At 45.4% G+C, this 17749-nt stretch overlaps 1 protein-coding gene across 3 annotated transcripts in view; it reads right to left on the bottom strand.

Annotated features, from left to right (window-relative positions):
• The window catches only part of H6PD (hexose-6-phosphate dehydrogenase/glucose 1-dehydrogenase), a 28624-nt gene that overhangs the window by 6029 nt on the left and 4846 nt on the right, over positions 1-17749 (bottom strand). Inside the window, exons 1-4 of one of the 3 annotated variants that reach the window (XM_067473018.1) lie at positions 16321-16410; positions 13855-14501; positions 8685-8802; positions 2522-2791 (exon numbers count right to left, since the gene is read on the bottom strand). In XM_067473018.1, the coding sequence (XP_067329119.1) occupies positions 2522-2791; positions 8685-8802; positions 13855-14484 (1018 nt within the window). In that variant the 5' untranslated portion in view covers positions 14485-14501; positions 16321-16410. Of the gene's footprint in view, positions 1-2521; positions 2792-8684; positions 8803-13854; positions 14502-16135; positions 16260-16320; positions 16411-17749 lie in introns of those variants that run through there. The other 2 variants (XM_060758952.2, XM_060758953.2) reach the window with 2 other exon arrangements.

The raw sequence follows: 17749 nt of genomic DNA, 5'->3' as shown, positions 1-17749 counted from the left end.
AACCATAATAGCCCATTTATAGACACAGTCCAAAGTCATGTGATGCAATGTTTTTAAGAATTTGGTACATGAAACAAAGTTTGTGTATATGAAACATCACCGAATTTTGTGTTTATCTAAATTTATCTATCTATATTCTATATCTATATACGTAATAAAATATCTATCTATCTATATTATCTATATCTATATCTATCTATCTTCTATATAATAAAAGAGAGTGTTTGTATGTATGTGTGCGGTGGACGTAGGTGTATGTGGCAGCTTTCTGATTGGCTGCCACTATGGTACAATTTGCATAAGATCTCTGATTGGCCAGCCACACCATTCCAACATTCTCAAGTGGCTGAGAGAGGAAAGGAAATTTGCATATGGTTTCTGATTGGCCAGCCTCAATAGGAGCCCCTGGTGGTGCAGAGGGTTAAACCCCTGTGTCGGCAGGACTGAAGACCCACAGGTTGCAGGTTGAGTTCCCTCTGTCAGCTCCAGCTCCTCATGCGGGGACATGAGAGAAGCCTCCCATAAGAATGGTAAAAGATCAAAACATCCTGGCGTCCCCTGGCCAGCGTCCTTGCAGATGGCCAATTCTCTCACACCAGAAACGACTTGCAGTTTCTCAAGTCGCTCCTGACAGGACAAAAACAAACAAAAAACCCATTCTAACATTCTCAAGTGGATGAGAAGAGAAAGGAAAGGGCCTGAGGGATTTGCAGTACCTTCACTCACTCTACATCCTACTGCAGTTTGGAGGAGGATGGACCATGGATGATGGGACTTGCAGTACCATCACTCACTTTCTGAGGCCGCTGTGAACTTCAATGACTGATCTAGACCAAATTTGGCACATAGACCTCCCATGGCCCACTTTACGCCCTGGTGTGGTTTGGCCGGGGATGGACCATGGATTATGGGACTTGCAGTAACTTCGCTCAATTCCTGAGACCACTGCAACCCTCATCCAATTATCGATAAAGACCAAACTTGGCACACTGAGTCTCCATGACGCACTCTACATCCTGCTGCGCTTTGGAGGAGGATGCACCATGGACGATGGGACTTGCAATACCTGCACTCCCTTCCTGAGACCTTTACAACGTCCAACAGTGATGGATCAGGATCATAATTCACACAGAGAGCCCGTATGACCCACTCTACATCCTGGTGCGGTTTGGAAGAATTTGGAGATGGATGATGGGACTTGCAGTAACTTCACTCACTTCCTGAGACCACTGAGACCGTCGCCTTGGCACACAGAGCCACTCTACACCCACTCTACATCCTGGTGCACTTTCGAGGAGGACAGACCATGGATGGACTTCAAGTACCTCCACTCACTTCCCAAGACTGCTGAAACCCTCATCTAATGACCAATCAAGACCAAACTTGGCACACAGAGCCCCCATGACCAGAAAAAAATATTGGAGGTCTTTGGTGAAAATTCACCTTGATTTGGGGGAGTTGTAGTTCACCTACATCCAGAGAACACTGTGAATCCCAAAACACCAACGGATCTGAATCTGGACCACACTAGGCACACATACCTGATATGTTGTAATTTGATTATGGGAGGAGTTTGGGGGGAATGGACTTTCCTTTCTGGGAGTTGTAGTTCACCCACAACTGATCATTGTGAATATGTCCAAGAGCCCTGCCAATGTCCTCTACAAACACCACACTGCCCACAACCCAAGTGAAGGCTTTCATACAGGGACCATTTCATCCTAGATTTTATGTGTTTCCTCCATCACAGACATCCCAGTGTTTCAGACTCTCTCCATTGGAGTGGAATTTGTCTCTCCCATAACCCTATACTATTGTTTTCAAAATTGGCACACAGAGCCTCCATGACCAGCAATAGATACTGGAGGTCTTTGGGGAAAATTCACCTTGATTTGGGGGAGTTGTAGTTCACCTACATCCAGAGAGCACAGTGAATCCAAACACTGAGGGATCTGGACAAAACTTGGCACACAGACTGATATTTGATTACTGGAGGGGTTTGGGGGAAACTGATCTTCCTTTCTGGGAGTAGTAGTTCACTCACAACAAAAAAGTGACCTATACGGATGATGGATCTGGACAAACTTGGCACACAGAACCCCCCAAGATTAACAACTTACTGGAGAGGTTTGAGGGGATGGACTCACCATGGTGGGAGTTGTAGTTCACCCTACAGCCAGAGAGCACATTGAACCCCACCGATGATACATCGAGAGCAAAATAGCCCAACATAACGAACTTTTAAGTACTGATGGAGTTTCAAGGGGTCAATCTGGCATGATGTGAGTTGTAGTTCACCCACAACCTTAATTAAAAATTGACTTTTTCAAATAACCTGGGCAACCCTGCTAAAATATGTCTGGAAAGGTCGTAATATCACTCTTTTCCTCCATTTGCAGGCACTGAAAAAAGCTGCAGACAAAGGGGGAAGGGAAGAGGGAAACCGGGACGTTTTAAAAAGCAGCTGAAAAAATAGGAATGCAGAGAATTGTCAAAATGGAATCGGAAGAAGGTGTATTACCTGCAAAGGTGGGCGTCCTGCTGAAATAGTCCTGTCCCTTCTGAAGCTCCTCCCTGACGTGGCTGTTGTATGCTTCATATTGACCGAGTACAACGCTGCTCCTCTCCAGGCCTTGCAAGGAAGCAAAAGTCTGAAGCTTGCTCCGGAGGACGTCCTCAGAATGGCTCACGTTCGCCGGCAACTCCATGGCGAGAAGCATCAAGACCTCCGTCAGGTGGTTCTGGAGAACGTCACGGATCACACCATATTCTTCATAGAAGCCGGTGCGGTCTGTGTGAGGAGAGAAAAACCAAGCAGTGGTCCAGTGAAGGAGTTTAGGTACTGAAAAAGGACTTGGGGTGCATCTACAACAGGTATGGGCAAACCATACCTGTCTCCTCAGGCCCTCTTCTATCTCACCATCCTATCCTTCCTTCCTCCCCTCTTTCTCACTCCCTCCTTCCTTCCCTTTCATGTTTCTTCCGTTCCCTCTCTCCCTCTTTCTCCTTCCTTCCCTTTTCTCTTTCCTTTCTTCCTTCTGTTTTTTCCTTCATTCCTTCTCTTTTTCCTTCCTCCCTCCCTTCCCTTTTGTCTTTCCTTCCTTACCTGTCTCCCTCTTTCTCCTTCCATCCTTCCCTTCCACTCATTTGTCCTTCCATCCCTCCCTCCCTTCTGTCTTTACTTCCTCCCTTCCCTCCCTCTTTCTCCTTCCATCCTTCCCTTCCATTCTTTCGTCCTTCCTTCCTTCCCTCTTTCCTCCCGCTCTCTCCTTCCTTCCCTTTCTTCCTTCCTTCTCTCTTTCTCTCCTTCCTTACCTGTCTCCCTTTCTCCTTCCATCCTTCCCTTCCACTCATTCGTCCTTCCATCCCTCGCTCCTTTCTGTCTTTGCTTCCTCCCTTCCCTCCCTCTTTCTCCTTCCATCCTTTCGTCCTTCCTTCCTTCCTTCCTTCCTTCCTTCCTTCCTTCCCTCTTTCCTCCCTCTCTCCCTTTCTCCTTCCTTCCCTTCCTTCCTTCTCTCTTTCTTTCCTTCCTTACCCGTCTCACTCTTTCTCCTTCCATCCCTCCCTTCCATCCTTTCATCCCTCCTTCCTTCCCTCTTTCCTACCTCCCTCTCTCCCTTTCTCCTTCCATCCTTCCCTTCCTTCCTTTCATCCTTCCTTCCTTCCCTCTTTCCTCCCTCTCTCCTTCCTTACCTGTCTCCCTCTTTCTCCTTCCATCCTTCCCTTCCACTCATTTGTCCTTCCATCCATCCCTCCATTCTGTCTTTCCTTCCTCCCTTCCCTCCCTTTCTCCTTCCATCCTTCCCTTCCATCCTTTCGTTCTTCCTTCCTTCCTTCCCTCTTTTCTCCCTCTCCCTTTCTCCTTCCTTCCTTCTCCCTTTCTTTCCTTCCTTCCTTCCCTTTTCTCCTTCCATCCTTCACTTCCATCCTTTCATCCTTTCTTCCTTTCTCCCTCTCTCCCTTTCTCCTTCCTTCCCTTTCTTCCTTCCTTCTTTCTTTCTTTCCTTCCTTACTCATCTCCCTCTTTCTCCTTCCTTCCTTCCCTCTTTCCTCCCCCCCTCTCGCCCTGTCTCCTTCCATCCTTCCCTTCCTTTTCATCCTTCCTTCCTTCTCTCTTTCTTTCCTCCTTACCCGTCTCCCTCTTTCTCCTTCCATCCTTCCCTTCCATTCATTTGTCCTTCCATCCATCCCTCCCTTCTGTCTTTACTTCCTCCCTTCCCTCCCTTTCTCCTTCCCTCCTTTCGCCCTTCCCTCCTTCCTCCCTCTCTCCCTTTCTCCTTCCTTCCCTTCCTTCTCCCTTTCTTTCCTTCCTTACCCCTCCCCCTCTTTCTCCTTCCATCCTTCCCTTCCACTCATTCGTCCTTCCATCCCTCCCTCCCTTCTGTCTTTGCTTCCTCTCTTCCCTCCCTCTTTCTCCTTCCTTTTGTCCTTCCTTCCTTCCCTTCCATTCATTTGTCGTTCCATTCATCCCTCCCTTCCTCCCTTCCTCCCTCCTTTCCCTCCCTCTTTCTCCCATCATTTCGTTTGGCTTGCGCCTCCACCGAGATTGGCGGGAAGTGCGAGCCGGCCCCCCAGGTTCCCAGGCTTTGTGGGGAGGCATTTTAATGAGTGGGCGGGGCCAATGGAGACTGCCTCGCGACCCCTCCAAAATGGCCAAGCAACCCCCCCGGGGGTCGCGACCCCCAGGTTGAGAACCACTGCTCTAGAACATGGCCATATATCCCGAAAAGACCTACAACGACCCAGTGGTGAGATGTATGCAGGCGTGCTTGGCGCATGGCTGTGTGGATGACGGAGCACATGCGAGGCTGGAGGGAAGCTCATGCCAGCGAGTCCCTTCAAGGCTAGGAGGTTCTGTGTGGGAAGTTTGGCCCCATTCTGTCATTGGTGGGGTTCAAGGGGTTCTTTGATTGTAGGTGAACTATAAATCACAACAACTACAACTCCAAAATGTCAAGGTCTATTTTCCCCAAACTCCACCAGTATTCAAATTGGGCAGATTGGGTATTAGTGCCAAATTTGGTCCAGTGAATGAAAATACACAACATATTTACGTTACGATTCACAACAGTAGCAAAACGACAGTTGTGAAGTAGCAACAAAAATAATGTTATGGTTGGGGGGTCAGCACAACACGAGGAACTGGATTAAGGGGTTGCGGCATTAGGAAAGTTGAGAACCACTGGTTTAACCCATTGCGCGACTGGGGGGCTCATTTCAAGGTAAACATTGACCTAGAGCTTCAGAGAGTTTCTGTTCAACCATTTCAAAGCTCCCTTCTTGAGCGGTGATGGCATGATCGTCAGCATAGATGAAACTCTTTGTCACTTCTGGCATTTGTAGGAGTTACCACAGCATGAGGAACTCGATTAAGGGGTCATGGCATTGGGAAGGTGGAGAAACACTGCTTCAGAGGAAGAGTGAAACTGTTGTGGCTGAGATGTTCTCTGATGATGAGGATGATGGGATTCAGATTCCTGGCTCTTTTTCTGTGCCTCAGATCTCTGGGCCTGCTTCTAGGTCTTTTTCTGAGGCTCCCACAGACAGTGCAGAGTCAACACAGCGGTTCTTAGAAGAAAAGACTTTTGACGAAGAAGATAGCGAACAGGTGGGGAGGCATTTGCCTCCTTCCCACGCTGATACTGAAAGTGCAGAAAGCCGTGATAGTGACCTGACCCGGCAAGCTCGTCTTGATTAGCGGGTCCTGGCCGGCAGACGAGAAGCCAGCTCAGGGAAGGGTCATCACAATGCTTTCATGTTGGTGAGAGCATAATGTTTTCATGTTAGAAAGGTATTTAGGCTTCTTGCAAACCTAGAGATAGCGTCAGTTCAACGTAGCTTATTACCCTGAAAGCTTCATGGAATAACCTTCGCCTGAAAAGCAGCAACTTGGGATTTCTTGCATTGTGATTCTTGGGGCAATTGTTTCATTCCTTGTACTTTAGACTCTGTTTTGAACTCTGCCTATAGGATTGTGCCTCTTGCTTTTACCTATATTCTGCATTTAACCTAAATTTTTGGAACTTTGCAATGCTTATTCTTTATTTTGACTTGGATTTTTCCCCTCAATAAACTCTAAAACTAAAGCTCTTGTGTGGCGGTGTTTGGAAGCAAGGTGAAGCTTACTCTGAGTTGCAACGGAAACAAATTCAAGGCGCAAAGTTTAGCAAAATGTCAGAATTTCAGTGCTGGGCTCGAGCAAGAGAAGTCTCTCCGCCAATCGAATGCTGCAGTGCCCTTGAAGAGCGACAAGAAAGGTGAATTCCTGCTTCCCAAGTTTCTTCGGCGCCTCTTTTTTCCTGGCTTGATCAAAAATTGGGGGGAAAGTAGGGAGGGAAGAGAAGGAACGGCAATTAATCTCTGGGAGCCTCACCGCTCCCTGTCAAGAGATCTCCGCAGGAGAACGGCCAACGACCAACGGACTCGCTACCCTTCTCGGCTAGTAAAATAACTTTGGAACAAGGAGAGCCACGTCCCTGCCGAATTCACACGGCCGGCGCATTAAGGTAATCAATGCTGCATTTTATTTGGCAGACGGGCGAGCGATCACGGTTTGGGGAAAGCCAATGAACGCCGATACCGGAGGACGAAGGAGAAGGCAGGATCGGGTACCCAAGCGGTGTCTCTCTTCTCGTCCCATCTGTCACCTTTTTCTCCCAAAGGGAAGTTTGGCCCGGCCAAGAAAACAAGCGCCGTAATTTATGTTCCTTTTTGTTAATCACTCAAGGCTTTTAATCACGCAATGGCCTCTTGGCACAACCGGCAGAGAGAGGCATCATCCCAGGACGGATGCAGCCGGCGCTGCAGACGAAATGCAGCAAAGACTGCAGGCGCATCGGGAAGCACCGCGGTGCCCTTGAGTTCGCGGTGTTGCCTGGATAGGGATGCAGGACGGCTCTCACAGTCAGGAAGTGCAGGAAATTCCCATTCAAAGCACCCCCGACAGATGGCCAACCAGCCTCTGCTTAAAAGACTCCACAGATGGAGCCTCCACCACACTCCGGAGCAGAGAATTCCACTGCTGAACAGCTCTCACAGTCAGGAAGTGCAGGAAAATCGCATTCAAAGCACCCCCGACAGATGGCCATTCAGTCTCTGCTTAAAAGCCTCCACAGAAGGAGTCTCCACCACACTCCGGTGCAGAGAGTTCCACTGCTGAACGGCTCTCACAATCAGGAAGAGAAGGAAAATCGCACTCAAAGCACCCCCGACAGATGGCCATCCAGCCTCTGCTTAAAATACTCCATAGAAGGAGCCTTCACCACACTCTGGTGCAGAGAGTTCCACTGCTGAACGGCTCTCTCAGTCAGGAAGTGCAGGGAAATCGCATTCAAAGCACCTCCGACAGAGGGCCATCCAGCCTCTGCTGAAAAGCCTCCAGAGAGGGAGTCTCCACCACGCTCCGGAGCAGAGAGTTCCACTGCTGAACAGCTCTCACAGTCAAGAAGTGCAGGAAAATTGCATTCAAAGCACCCCCAACAGATGGTCAACCAGCCTCTGCTTAAAAGCCTCCATAGAAGGAGCCTCCACCACACTCCATGGCAGAGAGTTCCACTGCTGAACAGCTCTCACAGTCAGGAAGTGCAGGAAATTCCCATTCAAAGCACCCCTGACAGATGGCCATCCAGCCTCTGCTTAAAGGACTCCACAGATGGAGCCTCCACCACACTCCGGAGCGGAGTGTTCCACTGCTGAACAGCTCTCACAGTCAGGAAGTGCAGGAAAATCGTATTCAAAGCACCCCCAACAGATGGCCATCCAGCTTCTGCTTAAAAGATTCCATAGCAGGAACCTCCACCACACTCCAGGGCAGAGAGTTCCACTGCTGAACGGCTCTCACAATCAGGAAGTGCAGGAAAATCGCATTCAAAGCACCTCCGACAGAGGGCCATCCAGCCTCTGCTTAAAAGCCTCCATAGAAGGAGTTTCCACCACACTCCGGAGCAGAGAGTTCCACTGCTGAACAGCTCTCACAGTCAAGAAGTGCAGGAAAATTGCATTCAAAGCACCCCCAACAGATGGCCAACCAGCCTCTGCTTAAAAGACTCCACAGATGGAGCCTCCACCACACTCCGGAGCAGAGAGTTCCACTGCTGAACGGCTCTCACAGTCAGGAAGTGCAGGAAATTTGTGTTCAAAGCACCCCTGACAGATGGCCATCCAGTTTCTGCTTAAAAGACTCCATAGAAGGAACCTCCACCACACTCCAGGGCAGAGAGTTCCACTGCTGAACGGCTCTCACAGTCAGGAAGTGCAGGAAATTCTGAACCCCACCAACAATGGAACTGAACTAAACTTGGCACACAGAACTCCCATGACCAACAGAAAACACCGGAAGGGTTTCATGGGCATTGACCTTGAGTTTGGGAGTTGTAGTCCACCTGCATCCAGAGAGTACTGTGGACTCAAGCCATGATCTGGACCAAACGTGGCACGAATCCTCAATATGCCCCAATGTGAACACTGGTGGAGTTTAGACCGTGACATTTGGGAGTTGTAGTTGCTGGGATTTTTAGTTCACCTACCATCTAAGAGCATTCCGAATTCCTCCAACGATAGAATTGGGCCAAACTTCCCACACAGAACCACCATGCCTTAACGGGACTGGTATGAGCCTCCCTCCAGCCGCTCCTCATAGGGCTTGTTCTCCAGACCCTTGATCATTTTTGTCACCCCCCACATACTTTTCACATCCAATGTTTCCTTCAAGACAATCTCCACTCTTTCCACGTGGTGCCGGTTCCAGATCGGATCCAGATGTTTTCGGTTCTGGTCTCGGAATGGCAAGATATGGGCCACCGTCTTTTGGAGGAGAAAGGGAAGGAAGGAGCAGACCGCAACATTAATCAAAACCCGACACATTTAAAGATCAGCATTTTATGCCTCTGACGAGGAAATTTCTTGGTATTTGATTCAAAATGTTATTGGTGATCCAGATCTGAGGAGCAGGGTGAGCTCCTGCTGCTAGGCTCAGCTCCTTCCAACCTAGCAGTTCGAAACATGCAAATGTAATAACAATAAATAGAGTAAAATAATAAATGTAATAATAATAATAATAGAGCAAAATAATAAATGTAATAGTAATAATAGTGTAAAATGATAAATGTAATAATAATAATAGTGTAAAATAATAAATGTAATAATAACAAAAGTAAAATAACAAATGTAATAATAATAGAGTAGAATAAATAATAATAATAATAATAATAAAGTAAAATAATAACAGTAATAATAGAGTAAAATGACATATATAATAATAGGGTAAAATAATACACTTAATAAATTAATAATAATAATAGGGTAAAACAATGTAAACATAATAATGAAAATAATAGAGAAAAATAATAAATGTAATAGTAATAATAGAGTACAATAATAAATGTAATGACGGCATTAATAGAGTAAAATAATAAATGTAATAATAACAAAGTAAAATTATAGAAATGTAATAACAACAATAATTGAGTAAAATGACATATGTAATAATAGAGTAAAATAATAAATGCAATAATAATAATAAAGTAAAATAATACAAATTTAATAATAACAGTAATAATAGAGTAAAATGACATATGTAATAATAATAGAGTAAAATAATAATAATAGAGTAAAACAATGTAAATATAATAATGAAAATAATGGAGAAAAATAATAAATGTAATAGTAATAATTACAAAGAAATTCCAAAGAAAAAGAAAACCAAGAAGGCAAAATGGTTGTCTGCTGAGACACTGGAAGTAGCCCAAGAAAGGAGGAAAGCAAAAGGAAACAGTGATAATAAGGGGAGATATGCCCAGTTAAATACGCAATTCCAGAGGTTAGCCAGAAGAGATAAGGAACTATTTTTAAACAAGCAATGCATGGAAGTGGAAGAAGACAACAGAATAGGAAGGACAAGAGACCTCTTCCAGAAAATTAGAAACATTGGAGGTAAATTTCAGGCAAAAATTGGTATGATAAGAAACAAAGATGGCAGGGACCTAACAGAAGCTGAAGAGATCAAGAGAAGGTGGCGAGACTATACAGAAGATCTGTATAGGAAGGATAACAATATCGAGGATAGCTTTGACGGTGTGGTGAATGAATTAGAACCAGACATCCTGAGGAGTGAGGTTGAATGGGCCTTAAGAAGCATTGCTAACAACAAGGCAGCAGGAGACGACGGGATCCCAGCTGAACTGTTTAAAATCTTAAAAGATGATGCTGTCAAGGTGATGCATGCCATTTGCCAGCAAATATGGAAAACACAAGAATGGCCATCAGACTGGAAAAAATCAACTTACATCCCCATACCAAAAAAGGGAAATGCGAAAGACTGCTCAAACTTCCGTACAGTGGCCCTTATTTCTCATGCCAGTAAGGTAATGCTCAAGATCCTGCAAGGAAGGCTCCAGCAAGACATGGAGCGAGAGTTGCCAGATGTTCAAGCTGGGTTTAGAAAAGGCAGAGGAACGAGAGACCAGATTGCCAATATCCGCTGGATAATGGAGAAAGGCAGGGAGTTTCAGAAAAACATCTACTTCTGCTTCATTGACTATTCTAAAGCCTTTGACTGTGTGGATCACAATAAATTGTGGCAAGTTCTTGGTGGGATGGGCATCCCAAGCCCCCTTCCCTCTCTCCTGAGGAATCTGTACAAGGACCAAGTCGCAACAGTCAGAACTGACCACGGAACAACAGACTGGTTCCAGATTGGGAAAGGCGTCCGGCAAGGCTGCATCCTCTCACCCAACCTTTTTAACTTGTATGCAGAACACATCATGCGAGGATGTGCGGGGCTGGATGAATGCAAGGCTGGGGTGAAAATTGCTGGAAGAAACATTAACAACCTCAGATATGCAGATGACACCACTCTGATGGCCGAAAGCGAGGAGGAGCTGAGGAGCCTTCTAATCAAGGTGAAAGAAGAAAGCGCAAAAGCCGGGTTGCAGCTAAACGTCAAAAAAACCAAGATTATGGCAACAAGAATGATTGACAACTGGAAAATAGAGGGAGAAACCGTGGAGGCCGTGACAGACTTTGTATTTCTAGGTGCAAAGATTACTGCAGATGCAGACTGTGGCCAGGAAATCAGAAGACGCTTACTTCTTGGGAGGAGAGCAATGTCCAGTCTCGATAAAATAGTGAAGAGTAGAGACATCAGACTGGCAACAAAGATCCATTGCCTAGTCCAAGCCATGGTCTTCCCTGTAGTCACCTACGGATGTGAGAGCTGGACCTTAGGGAAGGCTGAGCCAAGGAAGAGAGAGGCTTTTGAGCTGTGGTGTTGGAGGAAAGTTCTGAGAGTGCCTTGGACTGCGAGAAGATCCAACCAGTCCATCCTCCAGGAAATAAAGCCCGACTGCTCACTGGAGGGAAGGAGACTAGAGACAAAGTTGAAGTACTTTGGCCACATCATGAGGAGACAGGAAAGCCTAGAGAAGGGAATTATGCTGGGGAAAGTGGAAGGCAAAAGGAAGAGGGGCCGATCAAGGGCAAGATGGATGGATGGCATCCTTGAAGTGACTGGACTGACCTTGAGGGAGCTGGGGGTGGTAACGGCCGACAGGGAGCTCTGGCGTGGGCTGGTCCATGAGGTCACGAAGAGTCGGAGACGACTGAACGAATGAACAACAACAACAATAGTAATAATAGAGTACAATAATAAATGTATTGATGACATTAATAGTGTAAAATAATAAATGTAATAAGAGTAAAATAATAAATGTAATAATAACAATAATAGAGTAAAATGACATATGTAATAATAGTAGAGTAAAATAATAAATGTAATAAAGTAATAATAGAGTAAAATGTAATAGTAATAATAGAGTAAAATAATAAATGTAATAATAATAATAGTGTAAAAATAAAAATAATAATAGAGTAAAATAATAAATTCAATAATAACAAAGTAAAATAATAGAAATGTCACAATAACAGTAATAATAGAGTAAAATGACATGTTATAATAAGAGAGTAAAATAATAAATGTAATAACAATAGTGTAAAAATAAATGTAATAATAATAGAGTAAAATAATAAATTCAATAATAACAAAGTAAAATAATAGAAATGTCATAATAACAGTAATAATAGAGTAAAATGACATATGTAATAACAATAGAGTAAAATAATAAATGTAATAACAATAAATAAAGTAAAATAATAAAAGTAATAAAGTAATAACAGAGTAAAACAATGTAAATATGATAATGATATAACAATATAATATAATAATGCAAATGTGAGTAGATCAAATAATATAATATAATAATGCAAATGTGAGTAGATCAATAGGTAACGATGCTCCATTCAGGCATGCTGGCCACATGACCTTGGAGGTGTCTATGGACAACGCCGGCTCTTTGGCTTAGAAATGGAGATGAGCACCAACCCCCAGAGCTGGATTCAACTAGACTTAATGTCAAGGGGAAAGCTTTACCTTTACTTTAAGGCCTTTGCCCAGACATACAAAGGTCAGTTATTTTATTAGACTCGCCCCCCCCCCCCCCCCAATCCCTTGCCCTCTCATTGCGTGTGTGTGAGCGACAAAAAAGTGTTGGAAATGCACACTTGCGTACCGGCAGAGCTTGATCCACCTGATCAGCCAGCCAAGGTCAGAAGCTCCCATTTCGCTGAGCAAGCAACCTTCCCCTTTGCAACTCCTTCCTTCCACTCTCTTTTGTTTGCATGCTTTTGAACTGCTAGATTGGTAGGAGCTAGGGCTAACAGTGGGAGCTCATGCCGCTCCCCAGATTCAAACTGCCAAGTTTTCGATCAGCAAGATCAGCTCACCGGGGGCTCCAATACAATACCGTACTTTACAAAAATATATTTTCGTAAAGTACGGATGCTTGCCATAGATGCAGGCGACACGTCAGGAGAAATGCCTCTAGAACATGGCCTTATAGCCCGAAAAAACCCACAAGAACCTAAAAATATATTTGTTTACATTTCTAAACCAAAGAGCCGGCGTTGTCCGTAGACACCTCCAAAGTCATGTGGCTGGCATGACTGCATGGAGCGCCGTTACAGAAGCAGTACTTATTGATTTACTCACATTTGCATGTTTTTGAACTGCTAGGTTGGCAGGAGCTAGGACTAACAGCAGGAGCTCACACCACTCCTCTGATTCGAACCACCAACCTTTTGGTCAGCAAGATCGGCAGCTCAGCGATTTAACCTGCTGCGCCACTGGGGGATCCAATACAATACAGTACTATACAAAAATATGTTCGTTTACATTTCTAAGCTGAAGAGGCAGTGTTGTTTGGGTTAGGTTGGCAGGAGCTAGAGCTAACAGCGAGAGCTCACCCCGCTCCTCGGATTCAAACCGCCGACCTTTCGGTCAGCAGGACCAGCAGCTCAGCAGTTTAACCCGCAACACCACTTTGGGCTCCAATACAATATTGTACTATACAAAAATATATTTGTTTACATTTCTAAGCTGAAGGTCATATGGCCAGCATGGCCTTCCTGCTGGAGTGGTACCTATTGATCTACTGACATTTGCATGTTTTCGAACTGCTACGTTGGCAGGAGCTAGAGCTAACAGTAGGAGCTCACACCGCTCCTTGGATTCGAACCGTCAACCTTTCAGTCAGCAGGATCAGCAGCTCAGCGGTTTAACCTGCTACAGCACTGGGGGCTCCAATACAATACAGTACTATACAAAAATATATTTGTTTACATTTCTAAGCTGAAGAGCTGGCATTGTCCGTAGACACCTCCAAGGTCATGTGGCCGGCATGACTGCATGGAGCGCCATTACAGAAGCAGTACTTATTGATCTACTCACATTTGCATGTTTTTGAACTGCTAGGTTGGCAGGAGCTAGGGCTAACAGCGGGAGCTCATGCCGAGGACACTCACCTGTTTTCCCAGGTAGTGGTCCACCCTGTAGACCTCTTCCTCTTTGAAGAAGGTCTTCAACTCCTCGGCCAGCTGCTGGGCAGACTGGAGGTCCTGCCCAAAAGGTTTCTCCAGGACGACCCGAAGCCAGGCCCGAGCTGGCGGGCGGCAGCTACTGTTGATATGCCGGGCGATCTCCCCGTAGGCGAACGGCGGCACCGAGAAGTAGAAGATCCGCCCCACTTCCTCCAGGCCCTCCTGATCCAGGACGGTTCGGATCTCCCGGTTGAGGGACGCGTAGTCCTCCTCCGCCTTGAGCTGGCGGTATTCCGTCAGGCGGAGGAACTGGTCCTTGAGCATGGCGCAGCGGTCCGGAGGGACGTCCAGAGGGCACGCCAGGTTCTTCAGGTGCCCGTACATCAGCTGCCGGCCCTTTTCGAGATCGGCCTGGGCTGCCCCGTGGAAAGTGAAGGTGTGCCCGTTGCTCACCTCATCCAGGTAAAGCTGGAAGAGGCCCTGCCATAAATACTTCTTGGCCAGGTCTCCGGTGGCACCTAAAAGCACCACAGAGATGTGGCCGCGGGATTCCCGTGCCATGGACGGAACGACGCCCAGGAAGAAAACGAGGCTCAGGATCAGCCTTGGAAGCATCTTGGAAACAGAAAGATCTAAAGGAAAGGGAGGAGAGAACGTAAATGCTCTTAAACCAAGCAAAGCACCTCAATGGATGCATACAAACTACGTATCCCAATCAATGACAATATGCTGATGATAGCGTAGTCTGTGCGAATTCAGATCTACAACATCTGTTATAGAACTCCAGTATGCTGATGATAACGTAGTCTGTGTGAATTCAGAAGACCTACAACATCTGTTATAGAACTCCAATATGCTGATGATAACATAGTCTGTGCACATTCAGAAGACCTACAACATCTGTTATAGAACTCCAATATGCTGATGATAACATAGTCTGCGTGAATTCAGAAGAACACCTACATCTGTTATAAAACTCCAAAATGCTGATGATAACGTAGTCTGTGCACATTCAGAAGACCTACAATGTCTGTTATAGAACTCCAATATGCTGATGATAATGTAGTCTGTGTGCATTCAGAAGAACACCTACAACATCTGTTACAGAATGCCAGTATGCTGATAACGTAGTCAATGTGCATTCAGAAGACCTACAACATCAGTTCTATAACTCAAATATACTGATGATAAGTAGTCTCTGTACATTCAGAAGACCTACAATGTCTGTTATAGAACTCCAATATGTTGATGATAACATAGTCTATGCGCATTCAGAAGAATACTTACAACATCTGTTATAGAATGCCAATATGCTGATAACGTAGTCTGTGCGCATTCAGAAGAAAACCTACATCTGTTATAGAACTCCAATATGCTGATGATAACATAGTCTGTTATCACCTACGTCTGTTATAGAACTCCAGTATGCTGATGAAAACATAGTCTGTGAGCATTCAGAAGACCTAAAACATCTGTTATAGAACTCCCATATGCTGATGATAACGTAGTCGGTGTGAATTCAGAAGATCTACAACATCTGTTATAGAAATCCAATATGCTGATGATAACATAGTCTGTTATCACCTACGTCTGTTATAGAACTCCAGTATGCTGATGAAAACATAGTCTGTGAGCATTCAGAAGACCTACAACATCTGTTATAGAAATCCAATATGCTGATGATAACAGAGTCTGTTATCACCTACATCTGTTATAGAACTCAAAAATACTGATGATAACGCAGTCTGTGTGCATTCAGAAAAACACCTACAACATCTGTTACAGAATGCCAATATGCTGATAACGTAGTCAGTGCACAATCAGAAGAAGACCTATAACATCTGTTCTAGAACTCAAATATGCTGATGGTAAGTAGTCTCTGCACATTCAGAAGACCTACAATGTCTGTTATAGAACTCCAATATGCTGATGATAATGTAGTCTGTGCGCATTCAGAAGAAGACCTAGAACATCTGTTATAGAACTCCAGTATGCTGATGATAACATAGTCTGTGTGCATTCAGAACTATAAATCCCAGCAACAACAACTCCCAAATGTCAAGGTCTATTTTCCCGAAACTCCACCAGCATTCACATTTGGGCATATTGAATATCCGTGCCAAGTTCGGTCCAGATCTACCATTGTTTGAGTCCACAGTGCTCTCTGAATGAAGATGAACTATAACTCCCAAACCCAAGGTCAATGCTCACCAAACCCTTCCAGTATTTTCTGTTGGTCGTGGGAGCTCTCCAAAAGGAGTCTTACCAGTCCCTACGTGGCAAAACGGAGCGAGGACACGGAAGAGCACGAGATCCGTAACCCGGCCTGCTCTCGCCCGCATCCTTCAAAGGCAATGCGAGGAGCAAACAAGAGACAGCTTGACGGCTGCGGCCTTCTGGAAAAAATCTAACTGATTACAAGCCTTTGTGAATCGCGCTAAGCAGACTCACCTCAGAAGCGGAAGGCGAAAATCCTTTTTTTGCTGGGCAGACTCTCTCCTCCTTCCAAACGTACATACACACAAAGAGATGGGCTTTGTGGTTAAGCAAACAGAAACGTTCCCGAGATAAGCGGTCTCCAACATTTCCTGGCCAAAGTTGGCACGTTCCTTATCGATAACAGGAATCCATGTTGATTTTATTGCTGTATTATGTTGTCCGGGCTTGGCCCCATGTAAGCCGCTCCGAGCTCCCATCGGGAAGATGGTGGTGGGGTAGAAATAACGTTAATTATTATTATTATTATTATTATTATTATTATTATTATTATCCGCATGTTCTCCCGCAGTGAGGGCATCGGTTTCCAGACGGAAAGTGGTCCCGGTCAGGATTGGACAGGCATCACTTCTTCTTCTTGGCACGTTTCTCCCTTTTGCCCTCCATTTGTGCCTCTTTGAATTCCGCAGCACTGATGGTCACAGCTGACCTCCAGTTAGAGTGCGCAAGGGCCAGTTCTCTTTTGGTGTCTATGCCACAGTTTTTAAGGTTGGCTTTAGGCCCATCTTGAAATCTCTTTTTCCTGTCCACCAAGGTTACGTTTCCCGTCCTTGAGTTGCTTTGAGAGACGGTGATCTTTGGGCATTCCGACAACGTGGCATTCGCTGCAGTGGAGTTGATGGCGGAAGAGCATTGCTTCAGTGCTGATGTTCTTTGTTTCTTCTTCCAGCATGCTGACATTTCTTCACCTGTCTTCCCAAGAGATTTGCAGGATTTTTTTGGAGGCAATGCTGATGGAATCGTTCCAGGAGTTGAGCGTGACATCTGTAGACAGTCCACGTTTTGTAGGCGTATAGCAAGGTTGGGAGGACAATAGCTTTATAAACCAGCACCTTGGTTTATATAGAGGTCCCAATCCTGAAACACTCTCTGCTTCACTTGGAAAAATGCTGCACTCACAGAGCTCAGGCGGTGTTGTATTTCAGTGTCAATGTTGACTTTTGTGGAGAGGTGGCTGCCACAGCAGGGTTGGGAGGACAATGGCTTTATAAACAAGCACTTTGGCCTCCCTACGGATGTTCCAATCCTGAAACACTCTCTGCTTTATTTGGAAAAATGCGGCACTCGCAGAGCTCAGGTGGTGTTGTATTTCAGTGTCAAGGTTGACTTTTGTGGAGAGGTGGCTGCCAAGGGAGCAGAAATAGCTTTATAAACAAGCCCCTTGGTCTCCCTACGGATGTCCTGGTCCTCAAACACTCTCTGCTTCATTCGGAAGAATGCTGCACTCGCAGAGCTCAGACGGTGTTGTATTTCAGTGTCAATGTTGACTTTTGTGGAGAGGTGGCTGCCACAACAAGGTTGGGAGGAGAATAGCTTTATCAACAAGCCCCTTGGTCTCCCTACGGATATCCCAATCCTGAAACACTCTCTGCTTCATTCGGAA

The sequence above is a fragment of the Anolis sagrei genome, chromosome 13 (genome assembly GCF_037176765.1).
Source record: "Anolis sagrei isolate rAnoSag1 chromosome 13, rAnoSag1.mat, whole genome shotgun sequence".
Lineage (NCBI taxonomy): Eukaryota > Metazoa > Chordata > Lepidosauria > Squamata > Dactyloidae > Anolis > Anolis sagrei.
The sequence above is the reverse complement of the archived record's forward strand: the minus strand, read 5'-3'. Positions and strand labels throughout refer to the sequence as shown.